The following is a 27,692-nucleotide window of genomic DNA, read 5'->3' on the forward strand; positions in this document are numbered from 1 at the left end:
TGGTAGATTAACAGACACTCTCCACCTACCCCACCCACAACTACAGTAAGACCCCGTTCCTCGTTCAGTGAGACATACTGTCACATTAATTAACAAATACTAGCACAACCTTTAAAATTCCCTTTTTTCAATTTATTAAAAATTTCTTTATTAAATAGACCAACTATTAGTAATACTATCACTTAAATACTACTCCCTGTTCCTCACCCCCATTCCTGCTACACACCTAACTCTACCACTTTTTCCTGATTCCCACATGATACACTTTTCAGTCCCTTTCTTATCTTCCCCTCTCACCCACAGTCACCCCCTGCCATTACACAACCTAGAACCTTACACATCATCTACAACTGGATCACTATGCCACTCAAAGAAGAGCCAACAGCAGTAAGCACAAAACAATCAAGATAAACAAACATCAACGATGGAAGATTACCCAAACCTAATGGATTACACATAAAAAGAAACCCTGCAACTACCAGAAAGAGAACACAAGAGAATGATGTTTAGGATCATACAAGAGATCTGGGCATCAATCTTGAAAACAGAGGAAGAAACTGAGATACTAAAAACCTCACACTCCAAAGAAACCCGGAAACTACAAAAATCAGATAACACAAAACAAACACAGTACAAGAACTAAGCAATACAATGCAAGAAAAGGAAAATAGACTCTGTGAACTCAAAGATAATCACACAGACTTCAGCAAGCAAGAGAAACAATCAAACAAACAAACAAAAAAAAACCCAAAATAATCTGAAGGAAGACTGATTATGATATGGAACACCATTTAGAGAAATAATATATATCTCATTGGAATACTGGAACAGGAAGAAACAAACAAGTCCTCACTATGAGACATGATGTCCCTCACTGACCCATAGCCCTACAGAGGACAACACTGGAGACACAGTGTGGGAATTGTACCTGATCTGATCTTGTCACACTGAGGCAAAACACTAAGGGGGTCCAACAGAACAGCAAGGGAAAGAAGCAGCACGGCCCTCAGGGAATGCTGAAGGTAGACTTTGGGGCCAGGGCATGGTGCCCCAACAGACTGGACTGGAAAACACTCCTAAAGGCCAACAAATGATCCTTGAACTAACTAAAAGCTTTCCTTTCTTGATGTGTTTTGTTGTTTTTTTTTGTCATTGGTTTGTTGTTGTTGTTGTTTTGCTGTATATTGTTGCTTGGTTTTGCTCTGTCTTGTTTTTGTGCATATTATTATCTCTACAGGTCTTTCAAGATAATATAGATGGGATAAACAATATGGAGGAGAAAACACCAGGACCAAAGGTTCTAGGGGGGACATGGGAGAGGGGGACGTGGGGGGAAAGGTAGTGGTGTTAACAAACCCAGGGACAAGGGAACAACAAGTAATCCAAATCAGTGGTGAGGAGGGTGTAGGAGGCCTGGTAGGGCGTGATCAAGGGTAATGTAACCAAGAGGAACTGCTGAAACCTAAATGAAGACTGAGCATGATAGTGGGACAAGAAGAAAGTCAAAGGAAATAGAGGAAAGAGCTAGGAGACAAAAGGCATTTATAGAGGTCTAAATAAAGGCATATGCATATGCAAATATATTTATATGTGAGGATGGGGAAATAGATCTATGTGCATATATTTATAGATTTAGTATTAAGGTAGCAGAAGGACATTGGACCTCCACTCAAGTACTCCCTCAATGCAAGAGTACTTTGTTCTACTAAATTGGAACTCTATGATGCTCATCTTCCCGACACAACCACTGAAGACAAAGTGGGTGAATAAGCAAATGTGGTGAAGAAAGCTGATGGTGCCCGGCTAACAAAAGATATAGCATCTGGGATCTTAAAGGCTTGAAGGTAAATAAGCGGTCATCTAACTCAGAAGCAACAAAGTCCACATGGAAGAAGCACACAAGCCTGTGTGATCACGAGATGCCAAAGGGATCAGTTATCAGGCATCAAAGCACAAAAAATTCACATCATTGTGTGCTCACCTCCATGATACAATCACTGAAGACAAATGGGTACATGAGCAAATGTGGCGAAGAAAGCTGATGGTGCCCAGCTAGCCAAAGATACAGTGTCCGGGGTCTTAAAATCTTGAAGGTAAACAAGTGGCCATCTAGCTTAGAAGTAACAAAGCCCACATGGAAGAACCACACCAGCCTGTGTGATCACGAGGTGTCGAAGGGATCAGGTATCAGGCATCATCAGAACAAAAAATCTTATCATAGTGAATGAGGAGGGGAGTGAATGAGGCCAATGGACCTCCCCTTACAGAAGGGTCTCGGGGAGGAGACGAGCCACAGGGTGTGATGTAGCAATGAAGAAACATAAAACTTTCCTCTCGTTCCTGGGTGCTTCCTCCTCCCTCACTATCACGATCCCAATTCTACCTTACAAATCTGGCTGGACCAGAGGATGTACACTGGCTGGACCAGAGGATGGACCAGAGATAGGAACTGGAAATGTAGGGAATCCAGGGCGGATGATCCCTTCAGGACAAGTCTTGTGAGTGGCGATACTGGGAGGGTGGGTTTGAAAGGAGGAACCAATTACAAGTATCTACCTGTGACCTTCTCCCTGGGGGACGGACAACAGAAAAGTGGGTGAAGGGAGACAGATGTCGGACAGTACAAGATATGACAAAATAATAATTTATAAATTATCAAGGGCTCATGAGGGAGGGGGGAGTAAGGAGGGAGGGGAAAAATGAGAAGCTGATGCTAGGTGGAGAGCAAATGTTTTGAGAATGATGAGGGCAATGAATGTAAAACTGTGCTTTACACAATTGATGTATGTATGGATTGTGATAAGAGTTGTATGCGCCCCTAATAAAATGATTTTAAAAAAAGAGAAACAAACAAGTCTACAGATAAAATGGTAAGGGGAACTTCCCCATTATCACAAAAAAGAGACAAAAATCCCCAAGAATCAGAGTGTGCACCAAATAGATTAAATACCCACCCAACAACTAAAAAAAAAAAAAAGTAAAACAAGACATATAGCAATCAAATGACCGAACTTCAAGGAAAAGAAAAGAATCTTGAGAGAAGCTAGAATGAAGAAACAGTCACCTACAAAGGTAAACAGTTAAGAATAAGCTCAGACTTCTCCATAGAAACCATGAAGGAATAGAGAAAATGGAGCAATATAGACCAAACTTTGGAAGACAAAAATTGCAAACCGAGAATCCTATATCCAGCAAAGCTCTCCATCAAATAAAAATACCCCCAAACAATGAAATATTTAGATAATTCATAAGACAAAACCAGCATTAAAGAAAATATTAACCCAGTTGGTCTCAATGTTCTTAATGTTGCGACCCTTTAAACAGTTTCTCATATTGTGGTGACCCTCCAACCACGTCAATGCTAAGATGCTTCCACCATCACTGGAGCCACAAAAATTTCTACCCATTGGCCTGTGATCTTCCTGCATTTGACATCGTTGCATGTGTTTGCGTGAGTCTGAAGAGGAATTTACAGACTTGTATAGAACATATGGGCTAATACCGGACTTATAGACTTGATCTGGGCTGGGATATTATCTCAATATACAATTGCTCTTTCATGTAAAGCTTTTTCTTACACATCTATGAGTATCTGTGGTTTTGTTTCTCTAGTCTACTTGGACTTACACAGTCATCAAGAACAGCCAGCCAAAAAAAAGCCCAGGACCAGATGGCTTCACAGGAGAATTCTGCTAGGTATTCTACACAAACTATTCCAGAATTTAGAAAGGGATGATAGGCCCCCAATCGGATCTGTATCGGAGGAATTAAGGCCAGTGTTCTCTTTAGAGGCGAGGATGGCAAGACTTCTCTTACCTACTTTGGACATATTCTTAGGAGAGACCAATGCCTGAAGAAGGCATCGTGTAAAGTGGAGGGGCGGCACAAAAGAGGAAGGCCATTGGTAAGATGGACCGACACAGTGGCTGCATCAATGGGCTCAGGAATAGGAACAATTGCGTGGATGGTGCAGGACAATCCGTTTTTGTTTTGTTGTGCATGGGTTGCTATGCTGACTCAATGGCACCTAACAACAACAGCAACAATAGTGGCTGCCATGAGGGGCCCTGGTGGTAAAGTAGTTAAATAACTGACTGCTTACCAGACGTTTGGCACCTGAACCCACCAACTGCTTTGGGTTTGAAAGACATGGCTTCCATAAAGATTTGCAATGTTGGCAGTCCTACTGAGGCAGTCTACTCTGTCCTACAGGCTCACTGTGAGTCAGAATGAACTCGACACCAATGGGTTTTGTTTTGCTTTGTTTTTCAGTGGGAGTGGGTGGTAAGAGGTGGTTTAGTGGTTACAGGATTTAAATGTTCCGTTAAAGAGTATTATTTGAGGAAAATACTAAGTCTTTGTTTTAGCAGGCAACTAACTTTGCTGGACTAAAGCTTCTGACTCTCTCCCCTATGATGACCAGCAGCTGAAATCTCAGTTCTATTCTTCAAGTTTTAGCTTGTTTGTGTGAAATCTGCCCCAAAGAAGTGTCATTTCCAAAATTTGGAATAAAATTGATATGCGAAAGGTCTTCCTCTGTGATCTCTCACTTCTGGGATTTGCCTTTATCGTTCTAGCTGTTGTGCTCTCCCCCGACTGCTCCACCTGACAGAAGCCAGGCTAACTCTCCGAGTTTTAGTGAGTTTACAAAGATTCAACTGGGTTGAAAAGCTATAAAATGGGAAATTCACCTGGATGCCATTCTCTTCCCCCATTTCCCCACTCCTCTCTAGTTTCCGCCTGCTCTCTAGCTTCCAAACAATTGCCTGTTATATTTCCCCCAAAATTCAAAATAGTTATCTGCAAGAGCATAGGACCCACACAAGCTTTTCCATTATTGTTGAGAATAGGGCACTTTTAACCATCAGTCTTCCGATTTTATTCCTGGGAGTTCTGCAGAGGTGCTATGGGCATACTGTGGTCAGGGTGTGGGTGGGGGTTGTTGAGTAGACTCTCCCTCACAATCCACGTGACTCAACTGCTGAAAGTTTGTGTCATCCTTAAATTGTGTTTCTGTGCAAAAATTAAAAAAATATTTTAATAATAAAACAGTTTAAAAAACCCTAAGTGTTTTCAAGTATGGTTCTTGAATAGCTCTCCAAGGTTAGTTCCAGCTATGACCTTGAATCCACACCGATTTCGCCTCCAGATCCCCCTATCCTGGTTTTAATCCATTGCACAAGGGCTAGGCTGTAACCTCCTAGTTTCAGAGAAGGAGCTGTGGGTCCATATGTGAGTGACAAAGGTTTGGTGGGTTCATGGGATAGCTGCTCACATTATATATGGCCTAGATCCCACCCCCCCCCCCAACCAGTGAACTTGTCTTCTAGCCTTTAGCATTATGGTAGAACTAAATATAAAATGAAACAAGCTTTAGCTTCTTACTTTCCCTCTTGGCAAAATAAAGGGGGTTGTTGTGGAAATTAAGTGGTTCTAAGTGGCCCAATTGGACTTGAAATATCAGTAAGTACTAGTTTCAAAGAGCACCCTAGATAGCAAAGTGAGTGTGCCTAAGTAGCGCACACAGAACTACAGAATGAAAACCGTTCATTTCCACTCCGATCAGAACAAGGAGCCAAGGGGCAATGTTACATAATACAGCAGACACGAAACTATGCAAAGTCCATTCCAGCTACTAGAAGGAAAGAAACACCACTGATGAATACATTCCATATAATTCAAGTTGGCTGACCATCTTAGAGAATTCACTTCAGAGGACACGACAAACTTGGCCATGAAAGTTGGGACTGGGAACAGGAATTCTGATAGATTCCAAACAATCACACCAAGTTCTCTATTCATTGGTATTAATTTCACACAGTGAGACTAGTCATCTATAAATACTAACCTTGTGCACACAATTACTTAAGGGGGCTCGCACTATACCATTTCCTTTTTCTTCAAGACAGAGTAGTTTGGGGAGCTGCGTGTGGTGATGGCTAAATTTTTTGGTTGTAATAGTATACATTTCTATCAGAGTTCTAATAGAAATGTATACATTTCTATCAGAGTTCTGCCTTAGTAGGAGTTGCTGGGTGGTGGAAGTGGCTTGGAATCATCCATAAATAGCTCTGGAGAAAAGTCTGGTGATTGGCTTCTGAAATGACCACCTATTGAAAGTTCTATAAAGTGCAGTTCTCTTCTGAAACATATGGGGTCATGATGAGTGGAGTGAGCTCTGCGGCAATGGGTTCTGGCTTATTCCCCAGAATTTCACTATTTTGAGCACGCAGGAATCACTGGACAATCACAGGAACTCTGACACGTGGTATTGGACCGTCCTATGGTAGAAACGCTGCATTGACATCTGCCCCGATACAAATCACAGAGGCCAGCTCCTTACCGGGATTGGCACGGGTGTGAATTGCATCTTCGGACCTGGGGCTTGGGGCGACTTGCTGGGGAGCAGTTGCTATCATTCACCAGGGTCATGGTCTTGTTCATCATCCGGGTACAAGACACAATGGTTCGGCGTTCCCCTGGAAACCAAACCACAGGTAGCTGAGAGGCTGGGCCACACAAACCTGGAAAGGCCACTTACCCTTATGAAGTAAAGCTCAGGTGTCAATTTCGATCAGTTTGTTACTTAAGGCGACTGGTTGTCAGAGATCAAAGCTGTAATCTTATGGATAAGGGCAAGAAAGTCATGGGACAGAAGACAGACTAGAACCTGGTCAGGAAGCGGCACCATCTCAGATCAGCTGTGTCCTTGGACACCTTGAGAGTCATAGAAGCCCAGGTTCGGATTTAATTCTTCAAATTGTGACCCAGGGAGAGATGCAGAGTGAGAGAGGGCAGTGGGCTGATGTGGGATCTGAGGTTATGCTAACCACTAGGTGACTGCTGGGGGGCGATAAGCAGGGGCAGTTATTAAGATAAAAAAGAGACTGGGATAAACAGGGACAGTTATCAAGGTAAACAGCTGAGGAAGCTTAGTAGTCCTTGGCAATACCTAATGGGCTCAATAACGCAGGGGCCATAGCTCCATTTGAAAAGGACCAAGGCACTTATACTAGATAGCTGACAAGTGTCATCTTGGCAGTAAATAGGTACTCAGGATCAAAACTGGGTGGGGTCATGCTAACGCCCATCCGCAGCCCAGTCTCCAGGTTGCAGTCGATGGTCTAGGCTAGGCTTCTGTCCCAAATTGGTACCCAACAAAGCCCATCCTTTCTGTGTCCTCCTATGTTTAGTTGACAATCCCTGAATTTCACCACAAAATCCATTGACAACTCTTTAGTTCATATTGCTTCCTTCAGCATAACAGTGCCCTTGGATCACCATGTTTCCACCTGCAATCGGCAAACAGTGTGGTCACTGGAATCCAGAGGGAGCGGGTGTAGGCTGAGAGAGATAGGGAGTACGTCATTGGCTTTGATCCAGTGGGAAACTGCGGCTCCACCAGGTCTCGGGCTCCAGATGTTTCACTGGACCTATGGGGCTTTCTCTTCTAGTTGTAACATAAAGTTTGGTTACTGGAGCAAAGGAGAGTATTCTGGGGCAGGGTGTCTCTGGTCCTGCTACATCAATGGCCCCAGGTGAAGGTCAAGCCTTTCCCAAGGTCTGCCAGGCACATCGCGGGCAGTCATTGCCTCGCCATGTCCCATTCACTGTTAGTTCCCAGGAGGCTTGTGCCATAAGCCAAGCAGCAGTGCAGGTGTGACCTCAGCATGTGGGATCTGGAGGACTCTGCCCAAGAGTTATGCAGAAAGACTTTCAGTGGGATGTGACCAAGTTCCAGGTGTACTATGGGCTACAGAGCCTGCCTTCCCCAGGCCCCAGGCATGCTGGCCCTGGGGGTCCTGAGCTCAGTTCCTTTTCCCTCAGAAACACCCCCTGGTTGCTCACCTCCTCCACACTGCGTGCTGCATCCTTCCCAGCCACTGTGGGTCCAGATGAACAGCGAGTCCTGGGGCTTTTCTGGTTCACTTTGATTTTCTGCAGTATAGTTTACGGGAACCGTGTATTCGTAATGGATTCCATAATTCTGGTCATGAAATAACAACACCTGGATCCGCAGTAAAATAAAAGGCCATTTTGAAATTGCATGAAAGTCCAAGGGCAAACCAAGTCCCCCGTGGCTGGTTCTCCACCGCAGGCCATCCGCGCATCTTGGACTTCAAAGTAGGCTCAATCTAGGGTTGTGCCTTGATTTCAGTCTAGAAGCCTTTGGGGACAAGGCATGCATTTTGGCTTCTTACTACAGAGAGGACCAATGTTGACTAGGGAGGAGCAGCTTTAAGTGTCGCAATTGTGCTTTGAAGTCCCTGGATGCTGCTGGACGGCTTATGTAAACCTAATGGTCAGCAGAGCAAAGGCCTGGCTATCTGCGTGGGTCAATGTCACAGCCAATCAATTATTGAAAACTCTATGGGTGGGGTCAGGATGAGGCAGAATTGGCTCACTGACACTTAGAGTTCTAATTGTAATTGCCTTGGAGAGTTTTCTACCAGTGAAAAGCACTTGGTTGGCACATTACCCCAAGCAGTTGCCTTGCAGACAAGGAAAACATAGGTACACTGCTTTACCCACACAGGTGTCTCAGTGGGCAGCGTTATCCCACGTCTCTAAAAATTAACAGGCCTTTCACTACCCTGCCACTTAATCACTGCTGTGCGGCGGTAGGCCCAGAGATTATGGAGGAAAGCAAGCATGCATGCAAAGTACAGCTACCAAAAGGGACCCATGGAGGAGCCTGCTTGGAGCCCAAGGGTGTGTGGCCTTCCCCGAGGTCTCTGGAGAGATATAATTCCTGCTGTCACAGGAGCTGTGGGGATGGCTGTGCCATGGCCTGGCTTAGAGCTCACAGCAGGCAGTGGGGGTCCAGGGTCATCTGTAGTCCCAATGGACTATGCAGAGTGATGGGCCCACACTGGGGTAACACATAATCAGCCCTAGATGGATAGCAGGTGTGCTACTGGCCTAATGGGCCAGAACATGCCCTCTGGGGGGGCTTACAATAGTCTGCCTGGGCACCACATGCCTTCTAGCCGAGCTTCTAACAGGCAAGTGTTCCTTGGTCTAACAAAAGAAAACAACACACAAAACACCCTAACTCGCTGTCATTGACTCACTTCTGACTCCTGGCGACCCGGTAGGATAGGCTAGAACTGCAAACCTTGAGCTTAGCACTCCAGTGTGTAAGTACTACGTCGCCAGGGTTCTCCCCTGGGTCCAAGCAGCTAGCACATAGTTCCCTGCCCAGGAGGTCTGGAAGGAAAAGCCAGCAGGAGCTAGAGGTGGAGTGTGCAGGGCAGGGCAGGCCAAGTGGAAAGTTTGAAAGAAAGCGGTTGACTTTCCCCAGGAACCTCTGAGCTCCCCAAGGACGTGGCCTTGCTGTGTGTGGACAGGGGCCCTAAGAGCCGACCTAACGGGATAAGGAGCCACTTCTTTAAGAAATACACTTGTAGCAATACATTTGGAAAAAAGGCCTCCAGTGAGAAAACAAAACAACAAAAACCAGTTTGAAAGGGAGCTTTATTGTCTCAGTATGGGACTAGGTCTGGTGACTCAAGAGTCCATGTGAAACCAATTTCATAGGCACTGTCATTTGTGTATGCGTGTAGGTAATTGGTTTCAAATGTAGGTCTCCGTAGCTTTCCTGGTGCTCCTGACTCTGCAAGCAATCTACGAGCCCAGGGTGGGGCGACGGCTTTCTATTTAGAGGAGAGCACCATCCCCCCCGCCCCTCCGTTCCTAGGTTTAAGGTGAAGCACCAAGGCTAGTTCAAGAGGGAAAGATGGTGATTTCTGAACGAGCACGGGCACTAAGGCACTTGCTTCCTCTGGGCCTTGTTGACAACAATTCTAATGCGTCCAGTCTCTAGAGCTGCTGTAACAGGCCGTTTTGCTCAGCTGATAAAAGTGGTTTTGGAGGGATGTGGGGTGGGGAAGGAAGAAAACAAACCCACCTGGTTATTTACCAGCAAAAACCAAATGCACATGTTGGGAGTTGATGCTTCTTCATAGTTTTGTCTTTTGTTTCCTCTTTTAGTGCCCAGAATAACTATTTCAAACCAGAACAGACGGATCTGCTCTAACCACGAGGAATGTGGGGTGGCACAACGTCCTTGGCTGCTAACTGACAGACTGGCAGTTCCAGTCTAGTCACAGGCACCTCTCAAAGAAGTCCTGGAGATTGACTTCTAAATCGTAGCCACTGTAAATTCAGGGCTACTGCTCTACCCTGACACACATAGGATCACCATGAGCCAAGGCTGATTTGACAGCAACCAGTTTAGAAAACAATCTTATCACATACTGTGGTGCCCGCCCTTGATACCAGAAATAAACTTGCCAGAACATGTTTGCAGTGGACTTCAGACTTCAGTACATACTGCCTTGGCTGATGCCTGGATGGTCTGTGTTGCTCATGGGCACTGTTTTTGCTGGAATCTCCTCAGAGGTTGCTATGGGATTGGCACCATCATGAGGCAACCTATGATCACAGGTGATGGGTGTTGGCTGCGCTCATGGGCAAAGCCAGGCTCTGCAGTCAAGGTTTCCTGGGAGTGGCCAGAGAGACTTTCAGGTGTGAGACTAAGTTGAATAGCTAAAGGTTTCTGGAAACAAGAATTAATAGGGGCAAAGGGCTTCCAAGTTGAGCTACTGGCCAGTCTTGAGGACAAAATGTGCTTTCATGAGAGATGCAAAAGCTGCCACAAATCCCAATCTTTGGGACAAGATACAGAATTCATAATTATGAACCATCAGAAGAAACTCGCTCTGAGAACTCCTGGACCCTACAAAAAGAGTGATTTGTTTTGCCTCAGAGATCTTTACGTTTTTCTAAAGAATGTACAATCTGTTGCTTACTTGGCTTATGCAGGATTCCCCTCGAGAAAAAACCAAAGCTCAAACAGTTGCTGTGGAGTCAGTTGTTACTTAAGTTGCAGAGTAAAATTGGGCTCCATAGTCTGAAAGCTGATTGCCAGAACTTGATTCCGCAGGACCTCAGAGTGGCTTTGAACTGCGAGGCTCTCAGCTAGCAGTCAAGCGCTTAGCCACGTGTGCCTCGTCTCCTAAGACACGAGTTGAGATAAAGGAGTTCGGACTTGGCCGAATCACTGTCCTAGAGGAAGCAAATACTCACGGAGAACCTGGGTCTGTCTCCTGCTTTCCAAATGCCGCCTGCAAGCCATGTCTAGAAAAGTTGAGCGACGTGGGTTTGGAAATAGTCAGCAATTCATTTCCAAACAGGTAGTTTCTAATGCAGAGGCACCCCTTGTGGGAATATGTACACATTCTACCATCTGATATAAAAATGCAGCCTCTGAGCAGGGCTGCCTGTTAACGAGACCGTGTCTCCCTGGCTGCCACGTGATGAAACATTTCCCTTGTGGGGGCAGTTCCTCGGAACAAGATGAGAGCTTTGCCAGCCAAGAGCCACAGGGAAGGGTTGGGAGAGAATTCTGAAGCACGTGGTGCAGGGGATTGGAAAACACAAACAACAACAACAACAACAACAAACTGGCTAAGAGAAAGGACTAAGCAAGAAGTAGCCCTATAAAAAGGCAGAAACTAGACCACGTGTGTTATCTCCCATCCCAAGGCCCCAGGAGGAGGAGACCTGGGGATAAGCTCTCCCGCGACAAGCAGGGGCCACTTACTCACCATCAGATGCAGCGGTACTTTGGTTGGTCCCTTGGCAGAAATTTTTTCCCAGAGGCCCCTTCTAACGTAGCGCACAGTTGTGCCAGCTATCTGAAACTCTCCAGGGAGCTCGATCTTCCAGTCACTGTTGATGGATCGCTTACTGGAGTCTTTAAGAGCTAGAATTAAAATCGAAGAGGATGGGGTAAGGGGGGGACGTGGCCTTTCTTACAAGGCATCTGGGATTCCTGAGCGGAGGAGCGTAGCGGGTCCTCCAGGCTAGGGCCGTGATGATCACTATTCTGTTTACCTGGGGCTTCCTGTCTCAAGTGTAGTCCAAATCGTAGAAGTCTGAGAGAGGTGCAGAGAATGGAAACAGCCGCACACCAATTAGTAAATATTATTTTCTGCCTGATGCATTTAATGCGCCCCAAACAAAACATCAGTTCATGTTGCAGTATCGTTTATTTCCTGGATGTCATTCAGTTGATTCTGACCCATGGTGATACCACGGGCGTCACAACAGAACTATGCTTCCGATGGACTTGGGCTTCTTAAGGTAGGCAGCCCAACGGAAACATCTAAGACACTCCTGTGTTAGCCGAGAGGATCTCTCTTCAACGAACAAATGCTATTTTATTAGATAGTTGTGTTTTCACATTCGAGTGGCCCCACAGATGCCACAGGGACGCTCAGCAGACAGTGGTCTGTGGAGCACCCAGAATGGCAGGGCTTGCTCCCACATAGACCACAACGTGGGGCTGGGGCTAATAAGTTTGCTCACGCATACATTCACCCAGTGTGAGCACGTGTGGAGGTAGAGGGACCCAAGATTTTATTTTCTTTTTAAAAAACAATAGCATTATTGAGGTCCAAATTACATTGTATATATTACATAATATATAATATGTAATACATAATATATAATATATAATATATATAACATATTGAGGTCCAAATTACATTTTATATATATATATATATATATCTTTAACTCTAAAGTGTTCAGCCATATCTTAGTTTTTTATTTTATTTTATTTTTGCTCCTCTTTTTGTTTTGAAGTTCATGTTCTTCTCATGAGGAGAGCACTACCATAAAATTTGGTTTTATTTTTAGAAAAAAAATACTGGAGCCTACTATACATTTAGGAAAAGGTAATGTGACAAATCCAAGACTTGATAGCAAGTGTTTATGTCATTTCAGAAAAGGAGATTCTCGGCATATTCCCCATCCATCACTCATAATGCTCATGTACACTTGGAGCCCCTGATACCCACAGTTTCTCTTGGTCACTTTAGAACACCACTAAGTTAACATCAACAAAGTCAGATAATCCTTTAGTCGATTTCTGTTTAAATAAATTAGCTCGGACTTTATTGGACAATCATCAAAATGTGGAGCTGTTGTTTCTCTCCATGTCCTCCATCTAACAGGTCTGTCACCTCTGAGAGCAGTGCTCTCATCCTTCCCTGAGGACTCTGACTTACATCAGCCTAACAAGGCCATGTGGGCATCCTCGAGCGGCTCAACTTACGTTCCTTTGAAATGACTTGAGTTTGGGGAACAAAAAGGGTCTGTAGGGTTAATGGGCTAAGGTTGCCCAAGAACAATGAGTATAAGCATTATATATATATTTGGTGCAACTTTCTTGGACATTTTACTCACCTGTGCAGCTTTTGCATTTCTTAAAACTTCTTTTTAATAAACCTCTGTGAGTATTCCATGTTCTTAGAGAAAAATCACTCCGCTGGAGTGCCCCTACCCAGTCTCCCTAACATTCTGATCTGATCTCTGTCTGGACCTGAACTGGCTTCTCAAATGCTACTGTTTTGATTGATTGGAACTTTTTGAAGGCACACCAATGAGATGACAACAGGATATTATTACTTGTTTGCAGCCATCCACTGATGGCAAAGACATGTCCAAACATGTTTTGTCCAGAATAACCCACACATGTATGAACTGGAACCATAATAGCAACACTTTTGACTTGCCCTCAAAAACAGAAATAACCATTGCCCAGCACGACCCCATCTCCTGATCATTGACATGCTTGAATCCATGGCTGCAGCCACTGTAGATTTTGAGCGCCTTCGAATCAGAAAGATGGGGTACTCACCTCTAGCACTTTATTAAATGAAATTCTGTTGGAGCCAGAGGGTTTTCATTGGTTAATTTTCAGAGGTGTATCCCAGGACCTTTTTCCTAGTCTCGAAACTTTTTTGAAACCTGTCTGTGCTGGCAGGCCCTGCTGGGATTTTGAATTATCGGTGGCTTCCAGCAACCAAGTAACATACAAGGCACCAAAAAATGACAAACTGACAGGAATGGAACAGAAGGAAGCAGTGGACAGATAAAACTAGGGGTCCTTAAAAAACTGTTATTGTGAGGACCTGATGCAAACGGCTTAAGTGGAGAGCAAATGCTTTGAGAATGTTTGGGGGCAGGGAATGTGCGGATGTGCTTTATACAATTGATGTATGTATATGTATGGACTGTGATAAGAGTTGTATGAGCCCCCTAATAAAATGTACAAAAATAAAAGGAACAAAAAAGAAAATGATTAGGGCAAAGAATGTACAGATGTGCTTTATACAATTGATGTATGTATATGTATGGATTGTGATAAGAGTTGTATGAGCCCCTAATAAAATGTTTTTAAAAAACTGTTATTGCTGTCATTATTAGGTCTGACCCACAGTGATTCTATGCACAACAGAATGAAACACCATCCTCACAATTGTTCCTTCCCTGTTTTCCCGAAAATAAGACAGTGTCTTATATTAATTTTTGCTCCCAAAGATGCACCAAGTCTTATTTTCAGGGGATATCTTATTTTTCCATGACGAAGAATATGGTACACATTTATTGTTTTCTTTTTTTTTATCGTTTTCTTAAAAGAGACCTCACACTTCCTGTCTGCTCTGGCTGTGCTGCCGCTAACAGGGAGCTGTGTGAGGCGCCAGCTGCTATGGTCCAGAGTCCAGAGATACGGTAGCTTCGGGCGGGCTTATTTTGGGGAAGGTCTTATTTTCGGAGGGATGCCTTATATTTCAGCGAGAGGCAAAACTGTAAGTAGGTCTTATTTTCGGGGGATGCCTTACTTTTGGGGAAACAGTATGTTTGAGTCCATTGTTGCAGCCACTGTGCCAACACATCTTGTTGAGTCTTCTTCTTTTTCAGTGCCCTCTACTTTAACCAACACGATGCCCTTTTCCAAGGACTGGCCTCTCCTGACAACATGTCCAAATGTGTAGGACAGAAGGTCCACCTCTAAGGAGTACTCTGGCAACACTTCTTCTGAGACAGATTTATTTGTTTGTCCTTTAACAGTTCATGGTACTTTCAATATTCTTTTCCAGAACCACAATTCAAATGCATCAGTTCATCTTCAGTCTTCTTTACTCAACGTCCAACTGTCACATGTATATGAGGCAATGGAAAATATGCACTTAGTCCTCAAAGCAACACCCTTGCTATGCAATATTCTAAAAGAGATCTGTGCAGCAGATTTACCCAGTGCGACATGTCATTGGGTTTCTTGTGGATCCAAGAAAGATGAAGTCCTTGATAGCTTCGATCTTGTCTCCTTTTATTTATCATGATGCTCCCTACTGGGCCAGTTGTGAGGATTTGCATCTTCTTGACATTGACTTGTCATCCATACTGAAGGCTGTCATCCTTGATCGTCATCAGCACGTGTTTCAAGTCCTCCCCACTTTCAGCAAGCAAGGTTGTGTCATCTGCACATCGCAGGCTGTTAATAAGCTTACCTCCAACTCTGATGCAGAATTCTTCATCTAACCAGCTTCTCTGACTAGCTGGTTGGCACACAAGTAAAATAAATATGACGAGAGGTTACAACCCTGACACACACCTTTTCTGATTCCAAACCATGCGATATTCTCTTGTTTCCCTCACACTATTGCCTCTTCTTGATCCACGTGCAAGTGCCACATGAGGACAAGGAAAGGCTCTGGAATCTCCGTTCTTCTCAAGGTTACTCACAGTTATAGTTTGTTATGATTCTTAAAATCAAATACCTTGGCATAGTCAATCAAATACAAGTAAACTCTTTCTTCTATTTCCTGCCTTGGTTGAGCCTTTGGTTTAAAACTTGAGTGTGAAGGCCTGATCTTGCTCTGTTTCATGCTGTTGGAAATACCTTGTTTGCTAACTGCCTAGCATTTCTCTTTCTCCTAATTCAATCATGGCTCCCTGATTTTTTCTCTGGGGACAAGTTCTTCCTCTAGTTATATAAAGAAAAATACTATTGTGGACTAAAAAAAAAAATCGCTGCAGGATCCTTACCAAGAGATGATTAAACCCTATCTGGGATTCAGAAGGACTGGTAGACTCAAGCCACATTTTACCCTGTCCATGGTCTCTGTTCTAGTGTTAATGCTTAGGCACTTTTGGACCCAGCCTTATTCTGGGAGATCCCTGACCCCTTTTGAAAGGTGCCTAAGAAGTATTTACTAAATAAAACCCCAAAGTACCAAGCTCTATGCCCAGAAGCAGACCCCAGAAGTCAAGGGTGGGGCCAGAAGAATGGGGCCAGTGCAAGGGACACCGCAGGCGATGAGGATAAACTCTTGCACAGCTGCAAGGCCAGAGGGTGGGGGTGGGGTGGGGCAGCAGCAGCAACCACCACCACATGCACATACATGGCCAACTTGGGCGTGGGGTCTGCCTCCCTCTGGTCACCAGAGCAGGGTCCTGTTTGTCTGAAGGGTCTATGTGGAGAGCTGTGGACCAAGAGAGAATTTCAAGAGCTGGTTGGCTCGAGGGGTCTATGGAGGTGTCATTTCGGGGGTCAACGAAGAGGGAATGGGAAGTTAGAGAGACAGGCTGTGGCTAGTGGGCTAATCTAAAACAAAGTAGGAAGATGAATGAGAAAAGAACATGCTAGACTGTGGGGAACTTTCTGGAAGAAAGATGTTCTCAGTGCTTATTGTTTTCAGGGTGTGACTGCAGCACTCCAGCATGCCAGCTTTCATGATGACGGAACAGGACCAGGCCATGTTTCAGACTGCTGTGCTTGGGATAGCCACGAGCCAGAGATAACCCAATAGTAACTAAACACCACAGCGCATTTCGATTTATGCACGCGACATCACTGAATGTGGAGGTGGGAAGAGCCGAGCTGCTCTGGAAAGCCATACAGCCACTGTTGGCGTCTGGCTTTGCTGTGAGATCCGAGTCTGGAGCAGCGGAGATGCTGAAATCTCACACTACGACAGCTTCCGGAAAGGGGAGTACTCTCACGGACCCTGAGAGAATTCACTTTACATGTCCAAGTGTGCATGTGGCCATCTGAACGAGCAGTTCAAACTACAAGCAGAGTTTCATGGACGAGCACTCTGCTTGTCCCTCTAAGGGAGGGGTACTCTATCCCGCTGGCCACTTGCTCGTGACGACAATTATGTGTGCATCCCACAGTGAGAGCACGATCCAGAGGCAGAGTTAGAAGCAGGCTAGCACTTTCAAACCCCATGTCTGTTGGTGAGGCAGATTCAGCCAGCAAGAGCCAGAGTGCTGGGGCCTGGGGCCTGCACTAAAAATGCAGACCTTCCTGCAAAAATAGAGCATCTCCCATCCCTTCAGCAACTGCTAGGTGGTGAGACTGCTTACTGCTCTGGTGCCAATTCAAAAGATCAGAGGTTTGGGAAGAAAAGGCTGACAATCTACTGAACAAAAATCAGACACAGAAAACCCTACGGCAGTGGTTCTCCACCTTCTTCCTGTGGTGACCCTTTCATACAGTTCCTCATGTTGTGGTGACCCCCCCCCCCCAGCCATAAAATCATTTCTGTTGCTACTTCATCACTGTCATTTTGCTACTTTTATGAATCGGGGGCCCTCTGTGAAAGGGTCGTTCGACCCCCCCTAGGGGTCGTGACCCACAGGTTGAGAACCACTGCCCCCTGGGCACAGTTCTACTCTGACACATGAGTTACGCTGTGAGCTGACACCACAGCTTTGAAGAGGTGAGGGTCTAGTCCCAGATAGTCTGCTGTTGAGACGGTGAAATCATTTTAGTATTGAATAAGGAGCTTCACTAGGTTCAACGTAAAGTCCAGTGATAAAATGCCTGTGTGGAGCCACACTGGAGAGTGAGCAAGCCAGGCTGATTGTCTCCTACCCATCGCTAGAGCAACCCTTGGGCTTCCCCCAGCTCTCCACCTCCTCAGCCAGAGTGAGCTTTTCAGGGGAGTCCATTGGAGCAAGGGGACTCAGCTCAGGGCACTTCATTTTCGTGAGTCCTTTCCAAGGCCCTAGTCTTAATGTTGTATTCTTTAAAAGTCCCCACTCTCCACCCCCTCCCTGCCAAATAAAATAAACTTCGGGTCATCCAGGTTCCTCCTATTCTCCATCTTTGGACATCCATAAGTACATCCATGTCCTCTTTTTCTCGGGGTATTTAGAAGTTGAATAGTTTGTACTTCAAATCACGTTTTTTAAAGCTAGAGAGGACTCAATAGAAGCTAGGAAGATGATTAAAGGTGCTTTGATTTTATAGGCAAATCATCGTTAATGTTAAGTGAAAGAAGCCAATCACAAAAGACCATACACTATAGGATTCCCTTCTGGCAAAAGATTAGTGGTTACCCAGAGCCAGGAGAGGAGGTTTGGTGGCATAGTGGTTAGCCGCTGGGCTGTGATGCACAGGACTGGCAGTCCAAACCACCGGCACGTCCGTAGGGAGAAAGACTGGGCTGGTTTCTACCGCCCTCCACAGTCCCAGGCTCAGAACCCACAAGTCTGCATCAACTCGAGGGCAGTGGGTCAGAGTGAATGCGGGTGGGGGAGTTGAGGAGTGGGGTGGGGACTGCAGTGGCTGCTGAAGCACACAGGGTTTCCCTTGGGAGGATGACATTAATGTTGCGATATTTGCACAACCCTGACAATCACAAAATATCGCCGAAATGTGTACTTTCAATAGGCGACTTGTATGATAAGTGAATTATATCTCAACCAAGCTGGTTTAAAACAGAAACAAATGAAGGAATGTCCATGTGACCTGATTGTGTCTGTGAAATCTCAAGTTCACATTTGCTGGGAGGAGATTTTTCTTCCCTGGTTTGACAGGGCCGGGAGTTTGACGTCGTAAAGCACTATCCAAAATACAGCAGCTCTTCCATTAGCGTAGTTTGCTTAGAAGCCAGAAGTCTCTCAGCAGTTAGAGGTGTGTGTGCACTCTCCTTGGAGAACAGGGCAGACGCTCCTCAATGGCCTGCAGCTTAAGGTCACACGTCGAAGTCCACTTCCATTCTCTGTCGATACTTACACACGGTTTCTGTGAGAAGATCATAAGCCATTCTGTGGAACCAATATGGACATTGCTGATGGGAGGGCAGGGTTCTCCTTCAGGGCTGGCTGGGGGCCCATGGCAGAGGCGTGACCCTGCTTCCCCTTCCTCCTTGGGCGGAGAGCTGTGCAGACAATGAACTCTGTTCTTCTCTCCTTTCTGGAAGCAACTGGAGGACCTGACCCACAGTCACCCGACCGCTATTCCTGGCAGCGGGTCGGCAGTGCCTTTTATTTCCATCCGGAGTCTTGCCAGCTCCGTTCTCAGTTTTGGATACCAACTGCAGAGGCATTTCCTGTTCCAGGTGGTTTGGAGCAGAAAGCCAGCCAGGCAGCCACGTGGGCTAATAGCAGTGGGGCGCAATTCTTCAGCAACGACTGCTAGCAAATAGGAGGGTAATCCAACGTCACAGTGGGCGGACTTCCAAAGCACCCAGCCCTGATTGAAACAAGGCCTTTTGAACTGACTTTCACAGCCAAAGAGCAACGGACCACCTGCATGCTCCCCCCTTGTTAACATGCCAGGCTCCAGAGTTTAATTTCTGAGACGATGAGAAAGTTGAAAAGCCAATTTGAAAGGTAGGCCAGTGACCTTGCTTTTCTGAAGTATACACGTTAAGTAATAACACTGGACAGGTTTAACGTGCTCTCTAGTGGACAGTTTTCTCTACAAGCTTGGTCTCCTGTGAAGCTCCACGAATGGCAGCAGACTAATATTTGGAATCCAGGCCTATACTCAGCTGCTAACGGTCAATGAGTTGATTCTGACCCACATGGACCCTAAGGGGAAAGGTACAGCTTCCCCCCTTTGAGTTTCTGAGATGTTAACTCTTTATGGGAGTGGAAAGCCTAAGTGGCTGGTAATTTCAAAATTCTGATCTGGAGGTCAGCACCCCAGTGTGTAACCACTTGAGAAACCGAGTCTGTTACTGAATCCTGTAGAGTCCAGAAATACTTCACAAAGCACTAGGGGTCAGCTGCCAGCTATCTGTCACTTTGTCCTATTATGGTGGCTTGTGTGTTGTTGTGATGCTGGATGCTCTACCAGCAGGGTCACCCATGGGGAACTGCTTGTGGTGAAGCTTCCAGACTAGCCCAGACTAGGAAGATCTGGTGATCAATTTCTGAGAAGGAGCCAATGAAAACTTTATGGGTCACGAGAGAATGCTACCCAATATTGTTTTGGAAGTGTCCTCTAGATTGTAAGACACTCACGATACACTCAAGAGGCCACAACGAAGATGGCATGACCAGGCAACGTTTTGTTCTGCTGTAAGTGGGGTGACCAGGAGTTGGAGTAGACTGGGTGGCAACCAGTGGGAGGAAGCTGTAGCAGTCTATGTCTCTGACAACGTTGGAACCCCTAGAGGGGCATTCCGACTGTCTTGCAGAGTCTCTAGGAGTCTGAGTCAATATTACCTGACTAGCATTGGATATAGATGGCAACTAACAAGTGGGACGAGAGATATAGACTCAAACATAGCAGGGGTTCAATGATTGGGAGCGATTTGTTCTGATGTTAGTATTTGTGTATGTGGTTGTTTGGCTTTAGTACACCGTGATCTTCATGAAAGCATCTTCCTCTGGGCAGAGTTGGCTCTATAATGAGTTTCAGTGAAAAGCTCATTTTCACTATTGTTGAAGAGTGAAGTACAGGATTCTGATCTCCTCTGTTACTATTTTGTCGGAGAAATGATCTTAGGCTGGCCCCTGGTGCGGAGGTCAATAGACTTGAAATCCTGAGAAGCTAGGATTAGAAGTCAAGGCATTTATATGTAGGGCCATCTGTTGGTGATGTTTGGAAGAACCAACAAATTTACCTTAGATTGAGCCAGGTTCTGAAATATTAGGATTATGACTTTTGAATAAGGGGGCAGAGTCTCTCATGGATGTCTTGCCAAGGTAGGGGAGAGCCGATGTGTCATTTGGAAGGTAACTTTTGGGTCTACCACCTATCTCTTATTTTCATAGTGTGGCTTTTGTGTTGCTGTCATGCTAAAAGCTGTAGCACCCAACACCAGCAGGGTCACCCATGGTAGATCCATGTCAGTAGAGCATCCAGACAAGGACGATCTACCTCTGAACATTAGTCAATGAAAACCTTATGGATCACAAGAGAACACTGTCGGTTACAGTGAGGTGAAGTGAACCCTGGATGGAAGGCACTGCACAGCAGCCAAAACAGTGGTCTCCAGTATTATCGACAACTGTGGAGGTGGGCAGGATTTGACAATGTTTTTGTGGTGCATGGTGCTGTCATTGATCAAAGTCAGCTGCAAGGCAATCACAACTTTTTGGTGTCACACAGGGTGATAGGATTTCTGACCCCGACACTGATGACATTGCCCTAGTTTCCATTGGTAGCAGGAGGGTAAGGAAGAAAGCTCATTGAAAACTTAGTAAAAAATTGGCACCCTGGAGAAGCTGCCTTTCTAAATGTGTTCTATCTGCAAAGTTGCCACTAGGATGTTTGGGGCTGGGGTCGGGGGGTGGTGGCAGCCCAGGTGGAAATAGAAGGCACGCTAGGCCACAGACCTAATACACACCAATGTGATTGTCAATGTGACTGTCCCTGTGGTAAGGGAGCAAGCAGCAGTTTTCAGCCTCACGGAGGCAAGGGGGCCGGTGGAAGTGGCAGAGTCACATGGACACACATGGCCAGGCACTTGTGTAGTCAGTCCCTCTGAGAGGATTTGGAAATAAGAGGTCCCACGCCCAACACCTGCCTTCCCAGAGGCAAGAGGGAGAAGTGTAAGGTTCAGAGGTTCAACCAGCAGCTGTGAATTTTCATTTCCATCTCAGGTGTACTGAATCAGACCCTGAGTTGTAACTGGACTAGTTGAACATGAATGAACTGTCTCTAAACCAAGGTATAGGGTTTGCCTTTGTTTCTATTTGTAATTCTTAAACAAGATTGTGGTCTTCATGATACACTTATTAGAGGTTTATTTTGTGTCTGTCTTGTTAATATGTGAATGTCTCAAGTACAAAGAGAAAGTTGGAGCCCTTAGTGCCTCCTATAAACCCAGGAACATGGAAAATTGATTTTTTATTTTTTGTAAGTGATGAAAATTGAAATGAAAGGGTTTCATGGGAACTCGAAACACAGGGAATCCAGGACAGATGACCCCTTCAGGACCAGTGGTGAGAGTGGCGATGCCTGGAGGGTGGAGGGAATGTAGGGTAGAAAAGGGGAACCGATGACAAGAATCTACATATGGCCTCCTCCCTGGGGGATGGACAGCAGAGAAGAGGGTGGGGGGAGATGTCAGACAGTGTAACATATGACAAAATGATAATAATTTATGAATTATGAAGGGTTCATGAAAGAGGAGGGAGGGAGGGGGAAAAATGAGGAGCCGATATTAAGGGCTCAAGTAGAAGGCAAATGTTTTGAGAATGATGATGGCAACAAATGTACATATGTGCTTGACACAATGGATGGGTGTATGGATTGTGATAAGAATTGTACAATTCTTAAAATGATTTTAAAAGAAAAAGAAATGAAAGGGTTTTGCGGGCAGCACCCATTTAGTAAAAACAATGTACTTCCCCAGGCATGCCGAGCTGATATTTAAGGCAGGGATGTGGAACTGGGGCTGACAAAAGAGCACAGGCTATGGAACAGTCTATCGCAGTGAACTAAGGACACAGGTAGCCTCTGCTACCCAAAGTTGTGCCCCGTGGCAGTGTTTGCTGTGTCTGACCTACATCACAAACATATGTGTGTTCAACTCAGCACTCCAACCACCTTGGCCCTTGAGAATCAGGCTCAATTTTGCTTGGAGTGCTGGGGAGGCTGAGAGGTGATTTTCGGAGACACTTAGATTTCTTTTACTCTCCACCTACTTACCAGTTGCTGTTCAGTAGATTCTCACACTTGGGGACCATGTGTGTATCACAGCAGGATTATGCTCCATAGGGATTCAATGGTTGATTAAAAAAAAAAAAAGTTTTCCAGGCTTTCCTTCTGAGGTGCCTCCTTGAATGTCCAACCTTTAGATTAGCAGCTGAGTAAATTAATTGTTTGCACCACCTAAGGGCTCACTTCTGTGGCGGAAAAGGATTTACTTGTATTCTTCTCAAGTTTCATGGAGGGGACTGTAGAAGAGAGCAGAGATTGGTCTGCAATGGACCCTGATTCCTGCATAGGAAGACAGGTGTTTGTGCCTAAACTCAATGTTGCTGGTCATAGAAATTTTGGAACACAGCTCTGAATGAAAATCAGTTTTTGTTCAATTTCTGTTAGATGTAGGGTGGTTGTTCTTTTTCCAGCTAAGGAGCTGCCTCCAGAGCCACTGACGGGCTCCTAAGACCTTCCTGCAAGATACACAAAGGGACCCATGATGCTTAGAAACCAATCGACCCCAAGGCTACATAATTCCCTTGGCTCTCTGTCAGCTTCCTTCCTATCCTAGGAGGTCTCCACCTCCCACGCCCACCCTGGGGGTGTTAACTACACTTTCAAATCTAAATATAAAACCAATGACCGCCTGGAAGAATGCTATTGAACCAAAGAGCGACTGTCAAATGCAGCTCTCAGAATGCATACCCAAAAAGCTGTGGGCAGGTCTGTCTTCAACCACGCGTATCCTCCGAGCCCCAGCGGGAATGACAGCAGCTTCAATATAACCTGTAACAACAGACGACACCCAGGTGAACCAGACCTCCCCTCGGGATCAGCAGCCCATGTCGTACCTGGCCAAATCCACCCCCACCCCAGCCTCCCACGCCCGGGGCCTTCAGACACCGTGGCTGGTGCAGCTCTAAGTTCTTAAAGTCAGCTAGCAGGGAGTGCTCTGCTATAGGTAGAATCTGCCAGCTGCCTGACTCCCAGGGAACCTTGCTGGCAGGGAATGCTATGGGAATGGCACTTCCTGGAACATGGATAGAGTGTATTCAGGTCACATTCCCCTGTTCGAGGTTCCTTACTTAGCTTTACGTTGCACGTTGAACTTGCCTGAATAGTCCTGGGATGGTCACACAAACTAAGCAGCGTACCCTCCTCCTGACCACTGCCTCCACCCACTATGCCTCCTTTATTGTTTCCACTGCCCTTTGGGCCTTTCTGCAACTATGCAATTTTGTCGATTTTTCCTTGAGAAGTTCCAAGTTCAGAGCTCATGCTTTGATCTCCATGTGTCCAGAATAACAGATGGTTGATGAAGACGCGGAGGAAACGACTGAGTTTGAGGAAGGGGAAGCAGGGACGACAGAGACGAGCTGAGGCTTGATTGACCAGGTAATGTTGTTGGACAATGGGCCCAATGTTAGAGTGGGATTCTGAGAGTCACTTCCTTCACTTGTCACTTGGGTTTCAGACAAAACATTTAGATGATAACCTCAAATTAGATGATGCATCCCACCCACGTGGCTCCCAGAATAGCTCATCAGAATCAGCAATGACATGAACAAACCTGAGGTTTATGCCAAAATGTCCAGAGATTATGGAAATCTCTATTTTGGGAGGTTGATGTACTTAGTCCTATTCCCACAATAAATGGCTTTATTTTTGTTACAAGAATAGTACATGATTATTATGAAAAGTAACTTAAAAAACACAAGAAAGAAAACCCATACCAATGGACCCATGCCACACTCAGAATATTATTCCTACAGGTTTACATTTTGGTGGCTTCTCTCCCTAGCACCTTTTTATGGATATAAATATGCACATATCACTTTATGCGAATGGGGAATGGCATGTGCTTTTCAAAAGTCTGGGAAACTTGTAACATAGAGCTTTGTTAGGCAATATGTGTCCAACGTGGAAAATTAAAGTTATGAAAGGTGATCATAGAAAATACATTAATCTTATCTAAGCTATAGCCTATAGTCAGCCTCGCTAAATAGTTTTTTCCCCCTAATAGTTTGTATGTATTGGTAGGGTTTCTATGAAGCTAACTGTATCATTTGCCAGTAAGGCAGTGCAGTTTCTTCCTTTCTAATTTTTATACCAGAGAACCCTAGTGGCACTTTTGCATACGCACGGGACTGCCAACCAATAGGTCAGCAGTTCAAACCCACCAGCCATTCTTTAAAGAGTCTGTCTGCTCCAGGAAAGATTTACAGCCTCAGATACATTGGCAATGGGTTTGGGCAATCTTTTTACTAGGGAACCCTGTGGTGCTATGGGTTCAGTGTTGGATTGATAACTGCAAGGTTGGCAGTTCAAACCCGTCAGCTGCTTCTTGTGAGGAAGATGAAGCTGTATGCTCTTATAAAGATTTACAGTATAAGGAATCCTAAGTTCTAGTCTGTCCTAAACAGCAGTTGAACTTGACTCTGGCAGTCGGTTTAAAAGTTTGTGGGAAAACGGAACTGAAAGATCATTGAATTTTTCCACAAATACCAAGGAGTCCTTTCTTACTTTATAAAGTCCCTTCATAAAAATAATGTACATTTTACACAATAAAATTCACCAGGTAAGTGTGAAATTGGATGACCTTGAGCTAATGTATCTCATAACATAGGCACCACAACCTCCAGGACCAACATTCCCATCACCACTGAAGCTCTCTCACGCTCCCATATACTGGCCTTGTTTCTGTCATAAAGAGTAGGAGTAATACTACTACCCTGTTTCCCCGAAAATAAGACAGTGTCATATTAATTTTTGCTCCCAACTATGTGCTAGGTCTTATTTTTCAGGGGATATCTATTTTTCCATTTGGAAGAATATGGTACACATTTATAGTTTTATTGTTTTATTAAAAGAGACCTCTCACTTCCTGTCTGCTCTGGCTGTGCAGCGGTGCCCGCCGCTACGGTTCAGAGTGCAGAGTTACGGTAGCTTCAGTGGGTCTTACTTTTGGGGGAGGTCTTATTTTCGAGGGGATGCCTTATATTTCAGTGAGAGGCAAAACTGTAAGTAGGTCTTATTTTCGGGGGTGTCTTACTTTTGGAGAAACAGGGTACTACTAAGCCTACTGCCAGAGTCGATTTCAACTGATGTTTGGAAATAGGGCTTTCTCTTTGAGGTCATGTCAGTGTAGGGTATGTTCTAATCCTAATCAGTTCTGAATTTCAAATAGAGGAGAAAAGACAGAAAAAATCCACTGGGGAAGAAAAATGACACATGGGAGTCTCTACCAGGGCTAAAGCCCAAGGAATGCCCAAGGATACTGGCAAGGAAGACAACATGGCAGAGACCAACTTAGACTTTCAGCTGTAGACTGTGAGAGAGTAGTATTTCTGTTACAGCACCACTAGGATACTAAGAATGTTATTGAACCAGAGTAATTTTTCTTATAATCTCTTGGCTTTAGGATAACCCTTAATATTTGGTAGGAATAATCTTTTATCACTCTTTTAAATAATTTTCACAGCTATTCTTTTTAGTTTTTGTATACAATTTAAATTTTGTTTAGTTGATGTAGTGTAATAACTTAATATGTGCCTTTTAGTCATAGTCCTGTATTTTGTAATATATTGTAAATTCCAGACTTTATACCTGTGGGGATAGTCCCATTTTTAGAGTGAATTATCTATTATGCTAACGAGAAGATTAAAGTAGGATAAATTTTGAGTACCACTTTACTAGATGATGTTACTGAAGTCACTACCCTTCATTTCCTTGGCCGTGTAGCCTTTAGAATAGTTGTCATCTTTGATATCTGTGCTAAAATAATAACTTGAGTTTTAAGCTGTTTCATTAAATGAGAAATGCAGGTGGCTGGGGCGATGAAACTGGCTGAGACCAGACCTGGTTCCCCTAAGATGTGCAGAAGTAATCAGCATGTTCTTTACCTGTCCTTTTGATGTCAGAAGGCAAAAACCACACCTCTACCAAAGTTCCAGATGTGGGCAAGATGCTATCTTTATGACCCAACTCTTCCCAACTAAGCATGGGCAGAAACATACTGCTGAGTTGCTGAGGAACACAAGTTAGACGCCAGTCATTGCCCTAACACCTTCTGATGAAGGACTAAAGGAGCCACTTGGACCTGTGCCGAGCAACTATGGTAAAGTTCACACTCTTGTTCTGGATCGACCACCTGACCTACAATTCTTGGGACTTGAGCTGGCACGTGACCTGATTCACTGGCTTCTTCCACCTTGTAAATCTAATCTGATTTGGTGTGATTGAGGAGAATCCTCCACAAAGAAGCCTTTAGTTTGCAGTTGGCTCTTTCCAGACTCCACAACCATGCAAGCAATTTCCTTGATGGCTGAATTTGTGAGTTCTGTAAGGTGAATTATAGAGCCCTTGGGCATGAGGGGAGGGATGGTAGTCGATATCAAGGATAATGGGTGATATTAGAGGTAATAGCTTTTAGGAAAATTTGGACATTTGAGCCATCTTTAAGCACCACCTCATTGGGGTCAACTTTGTACTACACCTTCTAAATTATTTTAGCAGTCTATAAAACTCTTAAATTTTATTCATAGAATATTAAATGTACAGATTTCAGGGAGAATTGGTATCTTTATCATATACACTTTTTATCTCTAAAGTAAAAGATCTTTTCATTTTGTTCACATTTTCTTTCATGTTCCTCAAGGAGCTTGTGATATGGTTCCTGTAAAACTGTGTTGTTTACTGTACATTTTGTTATTTTTAAATTTTAATTCCACATTGTCTTTTAACAGTCCATTAATTTGTACAGAAATATTGATTTTCATAGATTCATTTTGAATCACCTTATTTAATTCTCTCATAATTTATAATAGTTTTTAGCTTAACACTCTGGTTTGTCATAGCATTATATATATGTATATGACAATGAATTATATAATAATATTTGTGATAATAATTTTACTCTTTTCAAATGTTTATAGTCTTAGCA

The 27,692-nt window shown here is 44.6% G+C and overlaps 1 protein-coding gene across 1 annotated transcript in view; it reads right to left on the reverse strand.

The window, feature by feature from the left end:
* The window catches only part of ADAMTS17 (ADAM metallopeptidase with thrombospondin type 1 motif 17), a 434,502-nt gene that overhangs the window by 65,161 nt on the left and 341,649 nt on the right, over window positions 1-27,692 (reverse strand). The window contains exons 16-19 of the mRNA XM_075557910.1: window positions 23,456-23,536; window positions 11,613-11,770; window positions 7,849-8,008; window positions 6,344-6,479 (exon numbers count right to left, since the gene is read on the reverse strand). Of these exons, the coding sequence (XP_075414025.1) occupies window positions 6,344-6,479; window positions 7,849-8,008; window positions 11,613-11,770; window positions 23,456-23,536 (535 nt within the window). The remainder of the gene's footprint in view (window positions 1-6,343; window positions 6,480-7,848; window positions 8,009-11,612; window positions 11,771-23,455; window positions 23,537-27,692) is intronic.

Source organism: Tenrec ecaudatus, chromosome 9 (assembly GCF_050624435.1).
Source record: "Tenrec ecaudatus isolate mTenEca1 chromosome 9, mTenEca1.hap1, whole genome shotgun sequence".
Classification (NCBI taxonomy): domain Eukaryota; kingdom Metazoa; phylum Chordata; class Mammalia; order Afrosoricida; family Tenrecidae; genus Tenrec; species Tenrec ecaudatus.